At 51.4% G+C, this 13,584-nt stretch overlaps 1 protein-coding gene across 5 annotated transcripts in view; it reads right to left on the bottom strand.

The window, feature by feature from the left end:
* Positions 1 to 11,210, bottom strand: part of DLG3 (discs, large homolog 3 (Drosophila)) — a 149,981-nt gene extending 138,771 nt beyond the window's left edge. For 2 of the 5 annotated variants that reach the window (XM_006868523.1, XM_006868524.1), the window contains exons 1-10: positions 10,596 to 10,952; positions 7,592 to 7,645; positions 7,255 to 7,305; positions 6,585 to 6,709; positions 6,183 to 6,352; positions 5,747 to 5,883; positions 5,272 to 5,416; positions 4,517 to 4,676; positions 2,753 to 2,909; positions 1,269 to 1,371 (exon numbers count right to left, since the gene is read on the bottom strand). In XM_006868523.1, the coding sequence (XP_006868585.1) occupies positions 1,269 to 1,371; positions 2,753 to 2,909; positions 4,517 to 4,676; positions 5,272 to 5,416; positions 5,747 to 5,883; positions 6,183 to 6,352; positions 6,585 to 6,709; positions 7,255 to 7,305; positions 7,592 to 7,645; positions 10,596 to 10,952 (1,459 nt within the window). Of the gene's footprint in view, positions 1 to 333; positions 504 to 1,268; positions 1,372 to 2,752; positions 2,910 to 4,516; positions 4,677 to 5,271; positions 5,417 to 5,746; positions 5,884 to 6,182; positions 6,353 to 6,584; positions 6,710 to 7,254; positions 7,306 to 7,591; positions 7,646 to 10,595 lie in introns of those variants that run through there. The other 3 variants (XM_006868526.1, XM_006868525.1, XM_006868527.1) reach the window with 3 other exon arrangements.
* Positions 11,211 to 13,584: the final 2,374 nt, after the last annotated feature.

The following is a 13,584-nucleotide window of genomic DNA, read 5'->3' as shown; positions in this document are numbered from 1 at the left end:
CCGGCAGGAAGGAGGATGATGGCAAGACTGAGACACTAAGGCGACAAGGGAGTACATTTCATGTGTGATTGGAGATGATGGCAAAGAGGTAAAGGCCAGGCAGGGCCCAGTGAAGGGAGAGCTGGGGCGCTCAGACCCAGGCGGTACTACTAGGGCCCTGGAGAGGGGGGCTCATGAGGGACCCAAAAGAAGGCTGTGCGTGCGAGGCTGGAGGTGGGGGTTGCTTCGAAGGCATTCATGATAGAGGGCAGAGTTAGGGCACAGTATTAGAAAAGAGAAAGGCCAAGAACAGAACAGTATTGAGACTAGGAGAAACTGACCGCCCCAGCTCACCTGGCGCCGGATCCGAGTCCAGGTCTAGTCTTGAGAAAGCTCAAGCTTCGTACAACCCCTCTGTCCCGCGCGGAAGACCACGGACACAAAGCGGGGCGCGCGGGAGGAGGGAGCAGGGAGGAGAAGGGGGAGGGGGAAGGGAGGAGGAGACGCCTGAGGCGCGCAAGGGGAGAAGGAGGGGCACCCGCCACCCTCCACTTGGGTCAGGGGGCGGGGCGTGCGTTTGTTGGAGGCCTCACTTGTCCCGCCAATGGCCACTCCGCAGGCCAGCTGGCTAGGGTGTGCCTTTCCGCAGTTTACCTCAGCACCTGGCCTAGGCTGACTCCAGCCAATCAAACGCCTTCATTTGCATAATCGCTCTTTCTCACCCAAACCTGGGTACTGCTCACTGAGAATACAAAGAACTCCCTCTGCAGGGGAAGGGGTCCGCCCCTAGCCCCCTACCCTAAAAGCTTTTGGTCATCTTTCCAGCGCTTGTGCATCTTTCAGTACCCCCAATGAGGGGTGGAGGGTGGGGGTTTGGCCCCAGATCTCTAAGATCGGACCTCTTTTCCTTGAGGTTCTGCTAATCAACAGCTACCCTTCCCCTGTACCAAGGCACACAATTCCGAATTTTAGCCTCTGAGCCCTGAATCTCCCCTCCCCTTTTACCAGTTTCCCCAATCTTTGTGCTTAACTTCTAAAGGCTGCTGCCCACTGCTGGCCTTCTGCTGCACTGCAGCCCTGATCAGCAGCCTCTGGACACAGCCTGATTGATGTTTCCAAGCTGACCAAACCAACCTCTGTCCAGAATGAAAATGAGAGAGGAAGAGGTTACTGCACTAGGGTAGAAGGGACCTGGTCAAGTGGTTTTGTTACATACGATGGCAAAAAGCCACCACTTAGTAGAAATCTAAACTCCCCAAATCATCTCTCTCCACCCTCCTTTCTCCTACCTTCAGGTCTGTACTGGGCCACAATGGTGACTGACTGGCCAGCCCGTTTCAGAGCAGCTGCAGCCTGCTCATGAGTTGCATTTCTCAGGTTCACTCCATTCACCTGTACAAAGAGACGAGCCATGAGCCACCCCAATAGCAAGAAAGGAGTACTGTGTCCTAGCAGCTAGGAGAAGGAAATAAGAAACCCATCCCTAATCTTACTTGGATGCCTTTCCCAATATCCCCTCCTTGCCCTTAAGGACAGAGACCTAAAGATATAACATTTTTAATATAATACAGGTAGTCCCAAACTGACATTCCAAGGACTCCATCATAAATCGGTTCTGATGTAAGTCAAGTATCTTTTTTGTTTTGTTTTGTTTTGATTATTATTGACTTTTATTATAAGTATCTTGATAAATCTGATCTTTATTTGTCTTTGGGGGTTGGAAACATTACATATAAACCTACAGATATATTTTAACACATTGTTGTTGTTGTTAAGTGCCGTCGAGTTGGTTCCGACCCATAACGACCCGGTGTAGGGTTTCCGAGGTGCAGCTGGTAAGCTTGAACTGCTGACCTTGCAGTGCAAATGGCTTTGCAGTCTGGCACATTAACCCACAGCACCACACCAGGCATACATATTTTGCTTTCTTTCCATCACCGTTTGCCTTAGTGATCTTCATCTTTATATCCATGTCTAGAGCTTTCCTCACTTCCTTTTTTGGATTAGAACTTATAGTGGCATGACTTCTTTTGCTGGACATATTATTGGAGGTATAAGCAGAGCAGGTGTTACAGTGTGAGAAACTTGAACAACTCTGTTTCAAATGACCTACTGATGTTTCTGATGGTACAAAACGCTGAGTAAGATCACGCTTTAGGCCTATTTGCAATGAAATCAGCATCAGTGCCCTAAAACATGAAGTCGGAGTAGGAATGGCTGTTGAGTGCCTGCACAGTTCAATTGTTGTATGTCATTAGAGTTGAACATTGCCCAACTTTCTATCCATCACGACTTCTGACACCAACACCAACTTCATTGTAAACCAGGCCTGCTATACAGCAATATTTTGAAACATAAATCATAACATTGAACTTTTGTGAGTGAATATCTGAGAATGAAAACATCAGCAAATTATGAGCTGCAATGCTGTATGCAGTACATACTACTAATGATAAGTACACACACAAAAAAAAAAACAACAGTTGGTTGTAAGTGTGGTTTGTCATAACTCGAATACATCAGAAGTTGGAGACTACTTGTAATTATCTTTGTGTGGATCAAGTGCCAATCAGGGTTAAGAACCAAGAGGCATTTATTTCCACAAAGATGAGTCTGATCTTGGTCCCTGCCCCTCACTAAAGATGTCGATAAAGAAAATATGTTTCTCTAGCCCTTACCCATTTCAAGATGCATTCCTTAGAGAAACCAAAGTCTCTTCTCCCTTTAAGACTAGCACAGTTCCCATCTTCCCACCTCTCCTTTATCTCCTCACCGATAAGATCCGGTCTCCCCTGCGAAGCTCTCCACTCAGGTCAGCTGGGCCTCCTGCCAGGATGAAAGAGACAAAAATGCCTTCTCCATCCTCTCCTCCTACTATGTTGAAGCCCAAGCCTGTGGAACCCTTGTGCAGGATGATCTTTCGAGGCTCTCTGGAAGGAAAGGAGTGGAAAGATCAGGACAAGTAGATATAAACTGTTGTTACTGTGGGTGCAAGCACCATACTTGCCCTAAAGAGTAAAGACTTAAGTCCCTGTGTATGATACCCTGTTCCTTCTGGTCTTTCCAGAAACCTGCTTGGCTGCTGTTTTCTGCCAGGTGCCAAGTTTCAGTTCTTCTCCCTCCCTCATTCCTGAGGAGGTAAAGTCAACTTCCTGGGTCCGCTACCCTCTCAGGGCAACAAACTCCTGCCATGGGTTCTAGAGACCAAATCTTAGAGGCCATTTGCTGGTCCTCTTCCTCCCCAAATTCTCCTGTGGGTCACAAGAAGGGGAACCAGTTGGGGCAGTGCAACCACTGTGAGATTGATTGCACCCACCATCCACAGAATTTGTGTACTTACACTGCTCCTCCACAGTCTCAAAATTCCACCCACTAAATATAACCCCTCCTACCTTCCAACAACATATTTATTCTCCAGCTACCACCACCACCACCACCATGTACCCTTGCTAGGTAATGTGGGAGACTGAGATAAAGAAATCTCAGGTCCCTAAAAGGAACTTAGGAGCGTAACTGAAGAAAGGGAACAAGCAAATGCAAAACATGACTTAAGCAAAATATGTCTAAAGATGTCCTCTGTAAGGGGTCACTGTAGTATCAGCTGTGAACAGAAACATACACAGCTGCATGTGTATACCCAGACAAGCCAACTCCTAGCACACTTCCCCGGCCCACCACCATCACTTGTAAGCATCTTGCATCAAAGGTGCCCCAAATCAAAACACTCCTCTTTTCTTAGGGCAATCTCGGTTGGGAGACTGTCTTTGAGTTTAAGATGCGCTTCTTCACAGCCTTCCGCTCTTCCTACCTTGCATCCCCTCCAGACCGCAGGGAGCGGAGCGGCCAGGCCCACCTCTGCGAAGCCCTTCTCCAAGCAGAGGCTGAGACGGAGGCCGAGGCCGAGCCCAAGCCCAGGGTCAAGCCGGAGCCTGAGAACTTGCGTGCCTTTTCCATGGCTCCTCCAGATCTTCCCCGTCCACCTACCCTTCCGGGCTCCACAGCAGTCTGCCCAGCAGTCTACCAGGCCCCACCCCACAAACCTGTCCCCCCGGAACCCCAGCCAGACAGACCAGTTCCATGGCTGCGCAGCCGCCGTGACTGCCGCTGGAATGGGGCGGGGCAGTTTCCTGAGAGGCCACCAAGCCTGCCAGCACCCCCAACGTCCCGCCACCCCCACCAGCTGAACTGCTTTCTGCTGTAATTTGACGTGAGCGCAGTAGGGAGGGCTGCACATATCTCAGGGCAGGAAACTCCCCAGCCCCTAATTCCTCACTCCTCTAAACATTAGACCCCATTCTTTCCTTCCACATTCGGATCCAGGGTCACCCACTCGGCACTCCCCGGGATGGCAGAATTTGTTCCTGCAGCTTTGTCCCTCCCCAGGGTCCCAAGGGATAACAGAAGGTCAAATATCCAAAACCAGGAGTGAGGAGGGCCTTATTCTCTTTGCTATACTACAAAGATGCCTGTGGCCAGCCAGAAACGTATTCTTTTCCTCCCTCATCGCTGGGCAGGATGAATTGGGGTGGAGTCTTACCTAGTAAAGTCCTCCTCAGCCAGTATGTGCCTAGGGATAGGAGAGTAGCGGGCAGGGGGAACCTGAGGAGGAGCTGGATAGCTGACCTTGCTCTCCACAGACCCGAGATAACCTAGGCTGGAATTATGGCTTATGTGGTTGTCAGTCAAGGGAGTAAAAGCTAGAACCAAGAAAAGGAGACAAAAGTTCAGAGACTGCTCCAGGCAGCCTACCCCATCCCCCTCCAAGGACTTTCCCCCCTACACCTCACCCCAAGTCCAAAAGAGACCAAAAGATGCCAATTCCTCAGGCCTCCTTTCCCCACTCCACCACCCGCCCCCCCATGGTTCCACCTCCACAGTCCCTTTCTGAATCCTGGGCTCACTCCTGTGAGTCTTAGAAAGAGCTGAAGTCAAGGCAGTCTACAAAGAAAGGCATGACTAGAGGTGTGACTAATAATAATCCCTTACATCTCTATAGCCTAACACAGTTTTCGAAGAGCTTTCTTGTCTATGATCTCATTTGATTCTTGTAGCCATCCTACAAGGAAGGCAGGACATTTATCATTAGCTCCTTTCTGCCACAGAGGAAACTGAAGCCAGGTGAAAGGGACTTGTCCAAGGTCACCAGGCTATATGGTACAGCATTGGGATTTGGACCCAGTTTTGTTTGTTTGGGTTTTTTTCCTCCTAATTACTCGTTCTCTTCTCTCTGTTCACCTCCAAAAACCAGGGGGCAGGGGCTTCAGGCCAGGGACAGAGCTGGATGGTACATACTGCTGGCGTAGTCTGGGGGTGCGTACATGTCGTTGAGGTGGAGGCTGCCTGGCTTGGCCACCTTCAAATAGACCATATCAGATGTGTTCTTCAGTGAGGCCACAGCTTCCTCATGCCTCACATCCTGCAGGTTGGTGTTGTTCACCTAGAAGATGAGAGGCCTTAGGGCTAGTCTTGGGAGAAGGAAAGCCTCTCCAGGGAACCCTGAGGATGATGCCCTTTCAGTGAAATTCAATAGCGCTCAGAGGTCCAAATATAGTGCTGTAAGGAGCAGAGAAGCAGAAAGTAGAGGGACCTCCCAGCCATGGAAAACCAGTGCCTTTGTGTCTAGGTAAGCATGGCTCATATGATGCTCATGAAATTTTTCATGATATCTGCTGGTCCCTGAATAAGGTTTAGGTAGAATAAGAAGTTGCTAAAGCTCCATCCACCTCCTTACTCTATTATTTGGACATCCTGATGAAGGCTATCTTACCGCCAGTAGCCGGTCCCCAATCTGCAGACGTCCATCCTTCTGAGCAGCACCCCCCTCAATGATCTTGGTGATATAGATGCTGTTGTCTCCTGGGATGTGCTGGTTGCCAATGCCCCCAGCAATGCTGAAACCCAGGCCTGGGTGGGAGCCAGCAGGAAGTAGGAAGGGGCCACAAAGAGAGGTTAGAATGTTCATTCAATCCCAAATCCAACACCACTACCCCCTCCCAGCCAACCCATTGGCCTCACACAGGAGCTCTCTCAGGGGTCCTAAACATAGACCAGTACGGGTGTGACCTGAGGCCAAGAAAGAAGGCTGAGTTGGAACAGGGGGACTCAGGCAAGGAGCAAGGCCATTCCCTTCCACTTCCTATGGGGCCAGCCAAGACCCGGGGCCAGGAGCTCTGGTCAGAGCACAGGAACCCAGACAGCCGCACCTTTGGGCCCTTTGAGCAGGTTGACCTCCATGATGGTCTCTGGTGGGGGCTGTCGCCTCCGCACCACCAACCGCACCACAGGGCCTGCTTCCTTCAGCGCCTCCACGGCTCGGCTGTGCACCACCTCTGACACGTCCACCTCATTCACCCGTAGCACACAGTCATTCACCCTGCAGGGGAAGACACAACACTGTGCCACGGCCACTCCACCCCCTCTCCCATCTTCTCCCCTCCTCTTTTCCTCTCTCCCTCCCTCCCTCTTTTCCTCTGTCCTCTGCCCATCACCTCCCACTGCTCCACCCCCTCCCAGATCTGATGGAAGGGTCTTCTGCCAGATGGGCTTTCCTCCCCTCATCTTCATCCAGTCCCTGCTGTCCCCACCCTCCTTCCAGGCCACCTCACCCCAGCCTCCCATCCATGGCAGCTGCTCCACCAGGGATGATCTTTGTAATGAAGATGCCAGGGTCATCAGGGACATGGGGGTTGTCGATGCCACCTGCGATGCTGAAACCCAGGCCGGAATTACCCTGCAGAAAGGGGTGGAGGGGCACAGTCTGTTCACGTAGGAGGCACAAAAGTGAATTCCTGACCCCCACCTCCCCCTACTTCATTAGGGGAGGTTCTCCAGGTCTCAGAAGAGCCATGACAGGCAGGGTCACATTTGTCACAAACTGGGTGAATTCCCCACCTATGCTGTCCATTTTGGTATGGGGGCCTCAGCAGACCCCATGCCCTCCCCATTTCCCCAGGCCTGTGAACTGCAAGGTCAGCAGTTCAAAACTACCAGCTGTTCTGCGGGAGAAAGACAAGGCGTTCTGCTCCCATAAAGATTTACAGCCTCGGAAACCCTGTACAGGGTCGTTATGAGTCGGAACCAACTCCACGGCATATCATCACCATCACCAGTAGGTTGATTGATTGATGTAGTGATGTAACCAATGAAAGCCACTGTTTCTCCATCTCAGCATAGGTCCTGCCATGAGTCTTGAAACCAAGGTTCAGGGTCCTCCCCTCTCCTGGTTCTCACCCTTTTTTTTTTTGCCTCTTACCTCCTACCCACTGCCAGACTTACCCGCTCAAGTACTATCTCCTCATACTTGAACATGCCATCACTGCCATTCACCTAGGGAAAGACACAGGCAGTTTCCTGAGTGCCTACTGACCTCAGAGCATCTGCTCCCTGGTGAACCTGGCTCCCCCTCCCCCCACACACACATACACAACCTACTCCCTACAGAGCAGGAAAGCTGAAATCCACCTCCAGGGTACCTCTTGGCCACAGGCAGGAACAGGCTGACCCCAAAGAAGACACCCCTCTTCCATTGCTTCCAGCTATGTCAGGCCAAACCTTACAGTTTACATAAACCAGATCAATTATCTGGGACTGAGCCTGTCAGTGGTGTACTCACTGAGAGGCTCAGTTCCAGGGCCTCAAGGTTCACTAGCAGAGGTGCAGAGATGGACTGAGAGGGATGGCAAAAAAGAAGCATGGTGGGCAATCCATACTGTACCCAGCATCCATAGGGGCACCCAGTGAACAGAACAGGGACCCTCCCTCCCCTTCTGTACCACGTCTCTTCCTGACTTGGGGATCATAGACTCCTACCAAGCCTGAGCCAGAAGAGCAGCAGACACCATCTTGTTCAATCCCTCTAGTGTTACAGATGGTGGCACTGAGGTCTAGAGAGGACATGGAATGCATCTGAGGGCACACTGGAAATAAGCAGGTTCTAGCCAGGGCTAGAACCTAGATGTCCAAGTGCTCTTTTGATTAAAGCAAGCTGCCAAGGCTACTGATGTTTTGGTTGCACACCCCTTTCCCCAGCAGAGCTCGTGGGAAAGTTTCCTCCTTCAAAGCACCTCATGACTCCTCATCCTACACCTCCTTCTATGTCTCCAGGATCGAATTCCTCTAATGGGCAGAAGGAGCCGAAGTCATAATCCATTTTCTACCAAGGGGCTTTTGATCCTGAGTCTTTCATATTTCCCAGAAGAAAGGGTCAGAGCAAGATCTGGTCGGGAGAGGGAAAGGAGCAGAATGGACAAGATTTTCCATGAGGAAAAACTGATGATTGATCCCTGGACTGATTGGAGCAGAGCCTGTGACCTGCAACATGCAATAGCCATGGGAGGAGAAGCAAGGAAAGGTATTGGAAACAGTGGGTTGGTCTGATTAAGCCACAGAAGTGGCCTCCCAGACAGGACACACATATGGCTATTTGTCAAGTGAATATGGACAGAGAAATAGCACCTACTCACTGGCTCCCACTCTCATCTCCAGGGATGGAGGCATGACTAGGAGCCCTTTTTGCCTGTCTCCTCAGGCATCCCAGCATCCCCTCCTCCTGTCTTTCTCTGCCTGCGCTGGTCTTTTCCTGCCCCCTGGCCTCCTCTCCTCAGGAAGGAGAGCCAGAACCAGTGGGCAGGGGCTCCTCTGTGTGCCCTACTCTGTCTTCTCTCTCCCACCTCCACCCCACGCAGCTTTGGTTTATGAGGCAGAGCCCAGCAGAAGGAGCGAGGGTTGGCTAGTCATGCCACCACTATTTCTAAGCCTGGCCCCGGAACTTTATGCCCTACAGTCCTGTGAACTGATGAGAGGACTCCAGCTTAAACCCCACTATAGTCTCTGATACCAGAAGGAAGAACTGATGACCCTTCAGAGACCCACAGCCAAAGCATCTGCCTGAAGTACCATGCAGACCAAAGGACACCCATGCGCCTCTTTTATGTACCCTCATCTGACAGGTCATACCTCAAGCCCAGTTCCCACTTCCCACCAGCCTTTCCCACCACATTCAGGGATCCTGCTCCTATGTAGAAGAGTCATCTAGGGATGGCCCTGGCAAAGAAACATTGGCCAACTAATTCAGCCCTGGGACTGGCACCTTTTACCTGGCTGGGCAGGTCAAGTATGAGAGGGTGTTTGAAAGGGGAGGGCTCCAGGGTGGAGGGGCAAAGAAGAGAGGGAGACTTGCTGGAGAAGACAAGGGGCCAAGACAAGGGGCTGAGAAACAGAAAGCATGGACAGACAGAAGGCCATAATTGAACACTTATTTTCCCAGGAAGTCCCCACCTTTGCTTTCCAGCGAGAGCACATCCTATCCCCAGAGGAGTATGGAGGGCGGCCAGAATGGCCACAAGCTTGGGGCAGTCAGCACTTGCCCTGGACAGCAAAGCCTCCTTCTCCTCTCTTCCCACCCTGGGGGTGGTAGAGCCAGATAACCAGACAGGCCCTCTGCCATGCATGCCAAGGACCTGGCTTTGCCGGCCCAGCCTCCATTTTGCTGCTTCTCCCACAGATGCTCCTTCCATTTTCTAAGCTGGCAGTTTAGGCTGGGAGTGGAAGCCAGAGTTGTTGTGCCCAGCACCCAGGGGGCTCCCAAGCTGTGCCAAGTCAGGGCTTAGGGGCCAAGCTCTCTTACATCTGGAGGTATCCATGTCTCACTGGGGCCAGTCCCCTCATCGGGGCAGCTGCCCTTTGCCTGGCTGCCTGGTCTGGAGCAAGGAAGCTTGCTTCAGTACAACCCCCCCCAGTACACACACATACACACACACACACACACACACACACACACACACACTTCAGAGCTGCTTGGACAAAAGAGTTCGTCCTTCTCAGCAAACCCTCAGCCTTGCTTGGGACGTGCCTCTCGCCTCCTCCTCCTCTCCTCCCTTGCCTGTCAAGTGCCTCTCACCAGGGACACCACATGCACATACACACATACAGGCACACACATGCACATATTTGCAGCCACATGCTCACACATAACACATATACATGTAATAACACACACAAACACAGCTATCCCCACAGCCTTATCTACAGAGACACCTCCACATCCCACACATCCATGTGCACATTCACACACAAAGGGACTGGGAGGGAGAAGGACTCATGGCATCAAGAGATGAAGCTCAGTGAGCCTGACACATGGACTCCTCTACATAGCTTCACAAGAGCTCCATTGCCTTCCTCCACACATCCCAACATACATACACACATGCATACATGTCCCCCCTACGCAGAGCATCATGCCCCCTCCTCCCCTTCTGTGGAGACACACACCACACACAGCCCCCGCAGAACCTCCCGCCCCTGCCAGACACAGAGATACTGCTGAACCCCCACACTAAGACAAACCCAATTCCCACACACAGGAAAATTTGCCCCTCCGCCATACCTGCACTCCCTGACATATACATTCCTCCCAATCCCCTCCAAATGGGGACTCCCCCCCAAAAAAAGAAAATCACATATTCCCAACCGCCTCTCTTTGCCCAGCTGCAATACTAAGGTTCAGGGTCCATGGGCTTGGAGTCCAAGCTCCCCCTGCTGTACCCTAGGCCTTTAGGCACCCACTCCCCAACCCTCATGGATTGTCCTTCAGTCCCCCCGTCTCCGCTGGTCCATACCTGCTCATACCAGTCCCGGTTGGTGCAGGTGCACTCAGGCCACCAGCTGGGGCCGCTGCCGTTGAGTTTGGGGGTGCTTTTGCCTGGAACTGGCTTGGGGGGCACTGGCCCCACATCCCGGCCAGTGGGGATGAGCTTGGCCTTGGTGCGGGGGGTGGGGGTGGCCCCAGCCTGCGAAGGCAGGGTCTGCGAGCTGTAGCCCCCATAGCTTGTGCTGGCCCCATTGCCCCCACCTGGACCATAGGGGTCGGGCACCTGCCAGTCTCCGTAGCCCGGAGGTTCGAGGCGCCGCAGGGCGGCCAGGCGGGTCACCTCGTAGCACTCAGGGCACTTACAGCAGTGCTGGTGCTTGTGCATGGCACTGCCCCCCGCGGCTCGGACTCCCCAGCCCACGCCGGCTTCCACGCCGCCGCTGCTGGGCTCCCTGGCACACTCGCACTGCTCGGACCAGGAAGGGGGGGGCACTCGTGGGGGCGCCCGGGCTGAGCGGGGTCTCGGGCCGGGAGGGCGCCCCGCGGCCTCTGCCCCCACGCTGCCCCGCACCCACGGCTCCCCCTCCAGCACTGGCGGCTCCGTGTCGCCTGTGGTGGCTTCTGGGCCGAGGCCCAGCGGCGAAGAAGAAGTGGAGCCGGGATAGAGGCTGGATGCTGCGAGGACCGACCGCTTCAGCTCTGGTCCCAAGGATGGATCTGAGTGGAGTCAAGAGCATCTCTCCCTGGCTCCCTTCTCAGTTGATTCCAGCCAATCAGGGCACAGAGTCAGGCAGCGGTAGCGGCAGGAATGCTAAACAGCAGTTCCTTAAAGGAACAGAAGCGGTGATGTCCCCAGGCTCAGCTCCAGCTCCCCAGATCTTGGGAGTGCCGCCCTATCTTAGGGTTAGGGCAAAGGGGCTTAGACTATGGGATAGTTCTGCCGCCAATCTCTTGCCCCAATGCCCCCAATTTCAACTGATCCTCCACCCACTCCACCCCACCCTACTTCAAAGAGAGAGTTGCAGAGAGATCTTCAATGGGTCCCACGGTTTGCTCTGAGCTGGGGCCACTAGTAGTAAAGACTTGAGAAAGCAGAACAAACTGAAAGGACTTTAGGAGCAGGGTGAAGGAGGTGCTGCTGTCTCTCACAGAAGACCATGGAAGATGGCAGCACACAAGGTCAGGTCTCCTTCCAATACCACCTCCTCAGGACTATTGTTCTCTCAACCTTTAGGTCTTGTAATGACCATGATCTTACACTTGACCTTCCATCATCAGTCAGAGACCTAGCCCTTAATAAGGGAAGAAAGGAAAGAGGTAAGCCCTTGTCCTTGTTCCTGACACATGACCCTATCTCCTCAACACCATCCACAAAAGGACATTTTCTCAGCCTGTTGGGGGATGATGGGAGAATGACATACTGGGAAGACTCTATCTGTTATTTTGGTTTTAGCTATCAATTTTTGAGTCTTCAAAAAGTCCTCACTTAATTGTGCTCATGAGGAATCTGGACCTGGACCAAGAGGCAGTTGTTCGAACAGAACATGGGAACACTGAATGGTTTAAAATGAAGAAAGGTGTGCGACAAGGTTGTATTCTTTCACCACACTTATTCAACCTGTATGGTGAGCAAACAATCTGAGAAGTTGGGTTATATGAAGAAAAGTGTGGCATCAGGATTGGAGGAAGACTCATTAACAACCTGAGATATGCAGATGATACAACCTTGCTTGCTGAAAGTGAAGAGGACTTAAAATATTTACTGATGAAGATCAAAGAGAACAGCGTTCGGTATGGATTATATCTCAATGTAAAGAAAACAAAAATCCTCACCACTGGACCAATAAACAACATTCTTATCAACAGAGAAAAGATTGAAGTTGTCAAGGACTTCATTCTTCTTGGATCAATTACCAACATTCAAGGAAGCAGCAGTCAAGAAATCAAATGAAGTATTGCATTAGGCAAATCTGCTGCACAAGACCTTTTTAAAGAGTTGAAGAGCAAAGATATCAGCTTGAGGACTAAAGTGCACCTTACCCAAGCCCTGGTATTTTCAATAAACTCATATACATGTGAAAGCTGGACAGTGAATAAGGAAGACCATAGAAGAATTGATGCTTTTGAGTTATGGTGTTGGAGGAGAATATTGAAAGTGCCATGGGCTGCCAAAAGAACCAACAGATCTGTTTTGGAAGAAGTGTAGCCAGAGTGCTCCTTGGAGGCCAAGATGGCCAAACTTCGTCTGTCATACTTCGGACATATTGTCAGGAGGGACCAGTCGCTGGAGAAGAATATCATGTTTGGTAAGGTGGAGGGTCAGAGAAAAAGAGAAAGACTCCCAACGAGATGGATTGGCCAAGTGGCAGCATCAATGGACTTAAGTGTGGCAACAGTAGTGAGGTTGGCCCAGGATCGGGTAGTGTTTCGTTCTGCTGTGCATAAGGTCGCTATGGGTCGGTACCAATTTGGTGCACCTAACAACAACAACAACAAGTGCTTTAAGGGGAGCACAGTGGCTCCATAATATAAGCACTGGACTGCAAACCACAGGTCGGTGATTCAAGTCCACCCATCGCTCCACAGGAGAAAGAAGAGGCTTTCTGCTCCTGCAAATATTTAAAGCCTCAGAAACCCTATACAGTGGAGATGGAACTGATTCGAAGGCACTTAACAAGTGCTTTAAGGCAAACAAAAACTCTACCAAGGGGGTACTATTATTTTCTAAATGTTACCAATGAGAAATTAAGGCTCAAGGAAATTAACCCAGCTAGAAAGTCACAGAATCAAAATACAAATCCTTGTCATTTGACCCTAGAGACCATGATCTGAACCACTATGGCATAACAGTTCTAGTCTAAATTCTCCTGCAGAACTTGGATTTCAGTTCAATTGAGCGACATTTATTGAACACGCACTCTAGGCAAGACTTTGAACTAAGTATGAGACATACAGAGGTTCTTTAATTATCAAGCACCTGCTATGTGCCAGACACTGTTCTAGGATCTGGGGATATA

Source organism: Chrysochloris asiatica, unplaced genomic scaffold (genome assembly GCF_000296735.1).
Source record: "Chrysochloris asiatica unplaced genomic scaffold, ChrAsi1.0 scaffold00118, whole genome shotgun sequence".
Taxonomy (NCBI): domain Eukaryota; kingdom Metazoa; phylum Chordata; class Mammalia; order Afrosoricida; family Chrysochloridae; genus Chrysochloris; species Chrysochloris asiatica.
The sequence above is the reverse complement of the archived record's forward strand: the minus strand, read 5'-3'. Positions and strand labels throughout refer to the sequence as shown.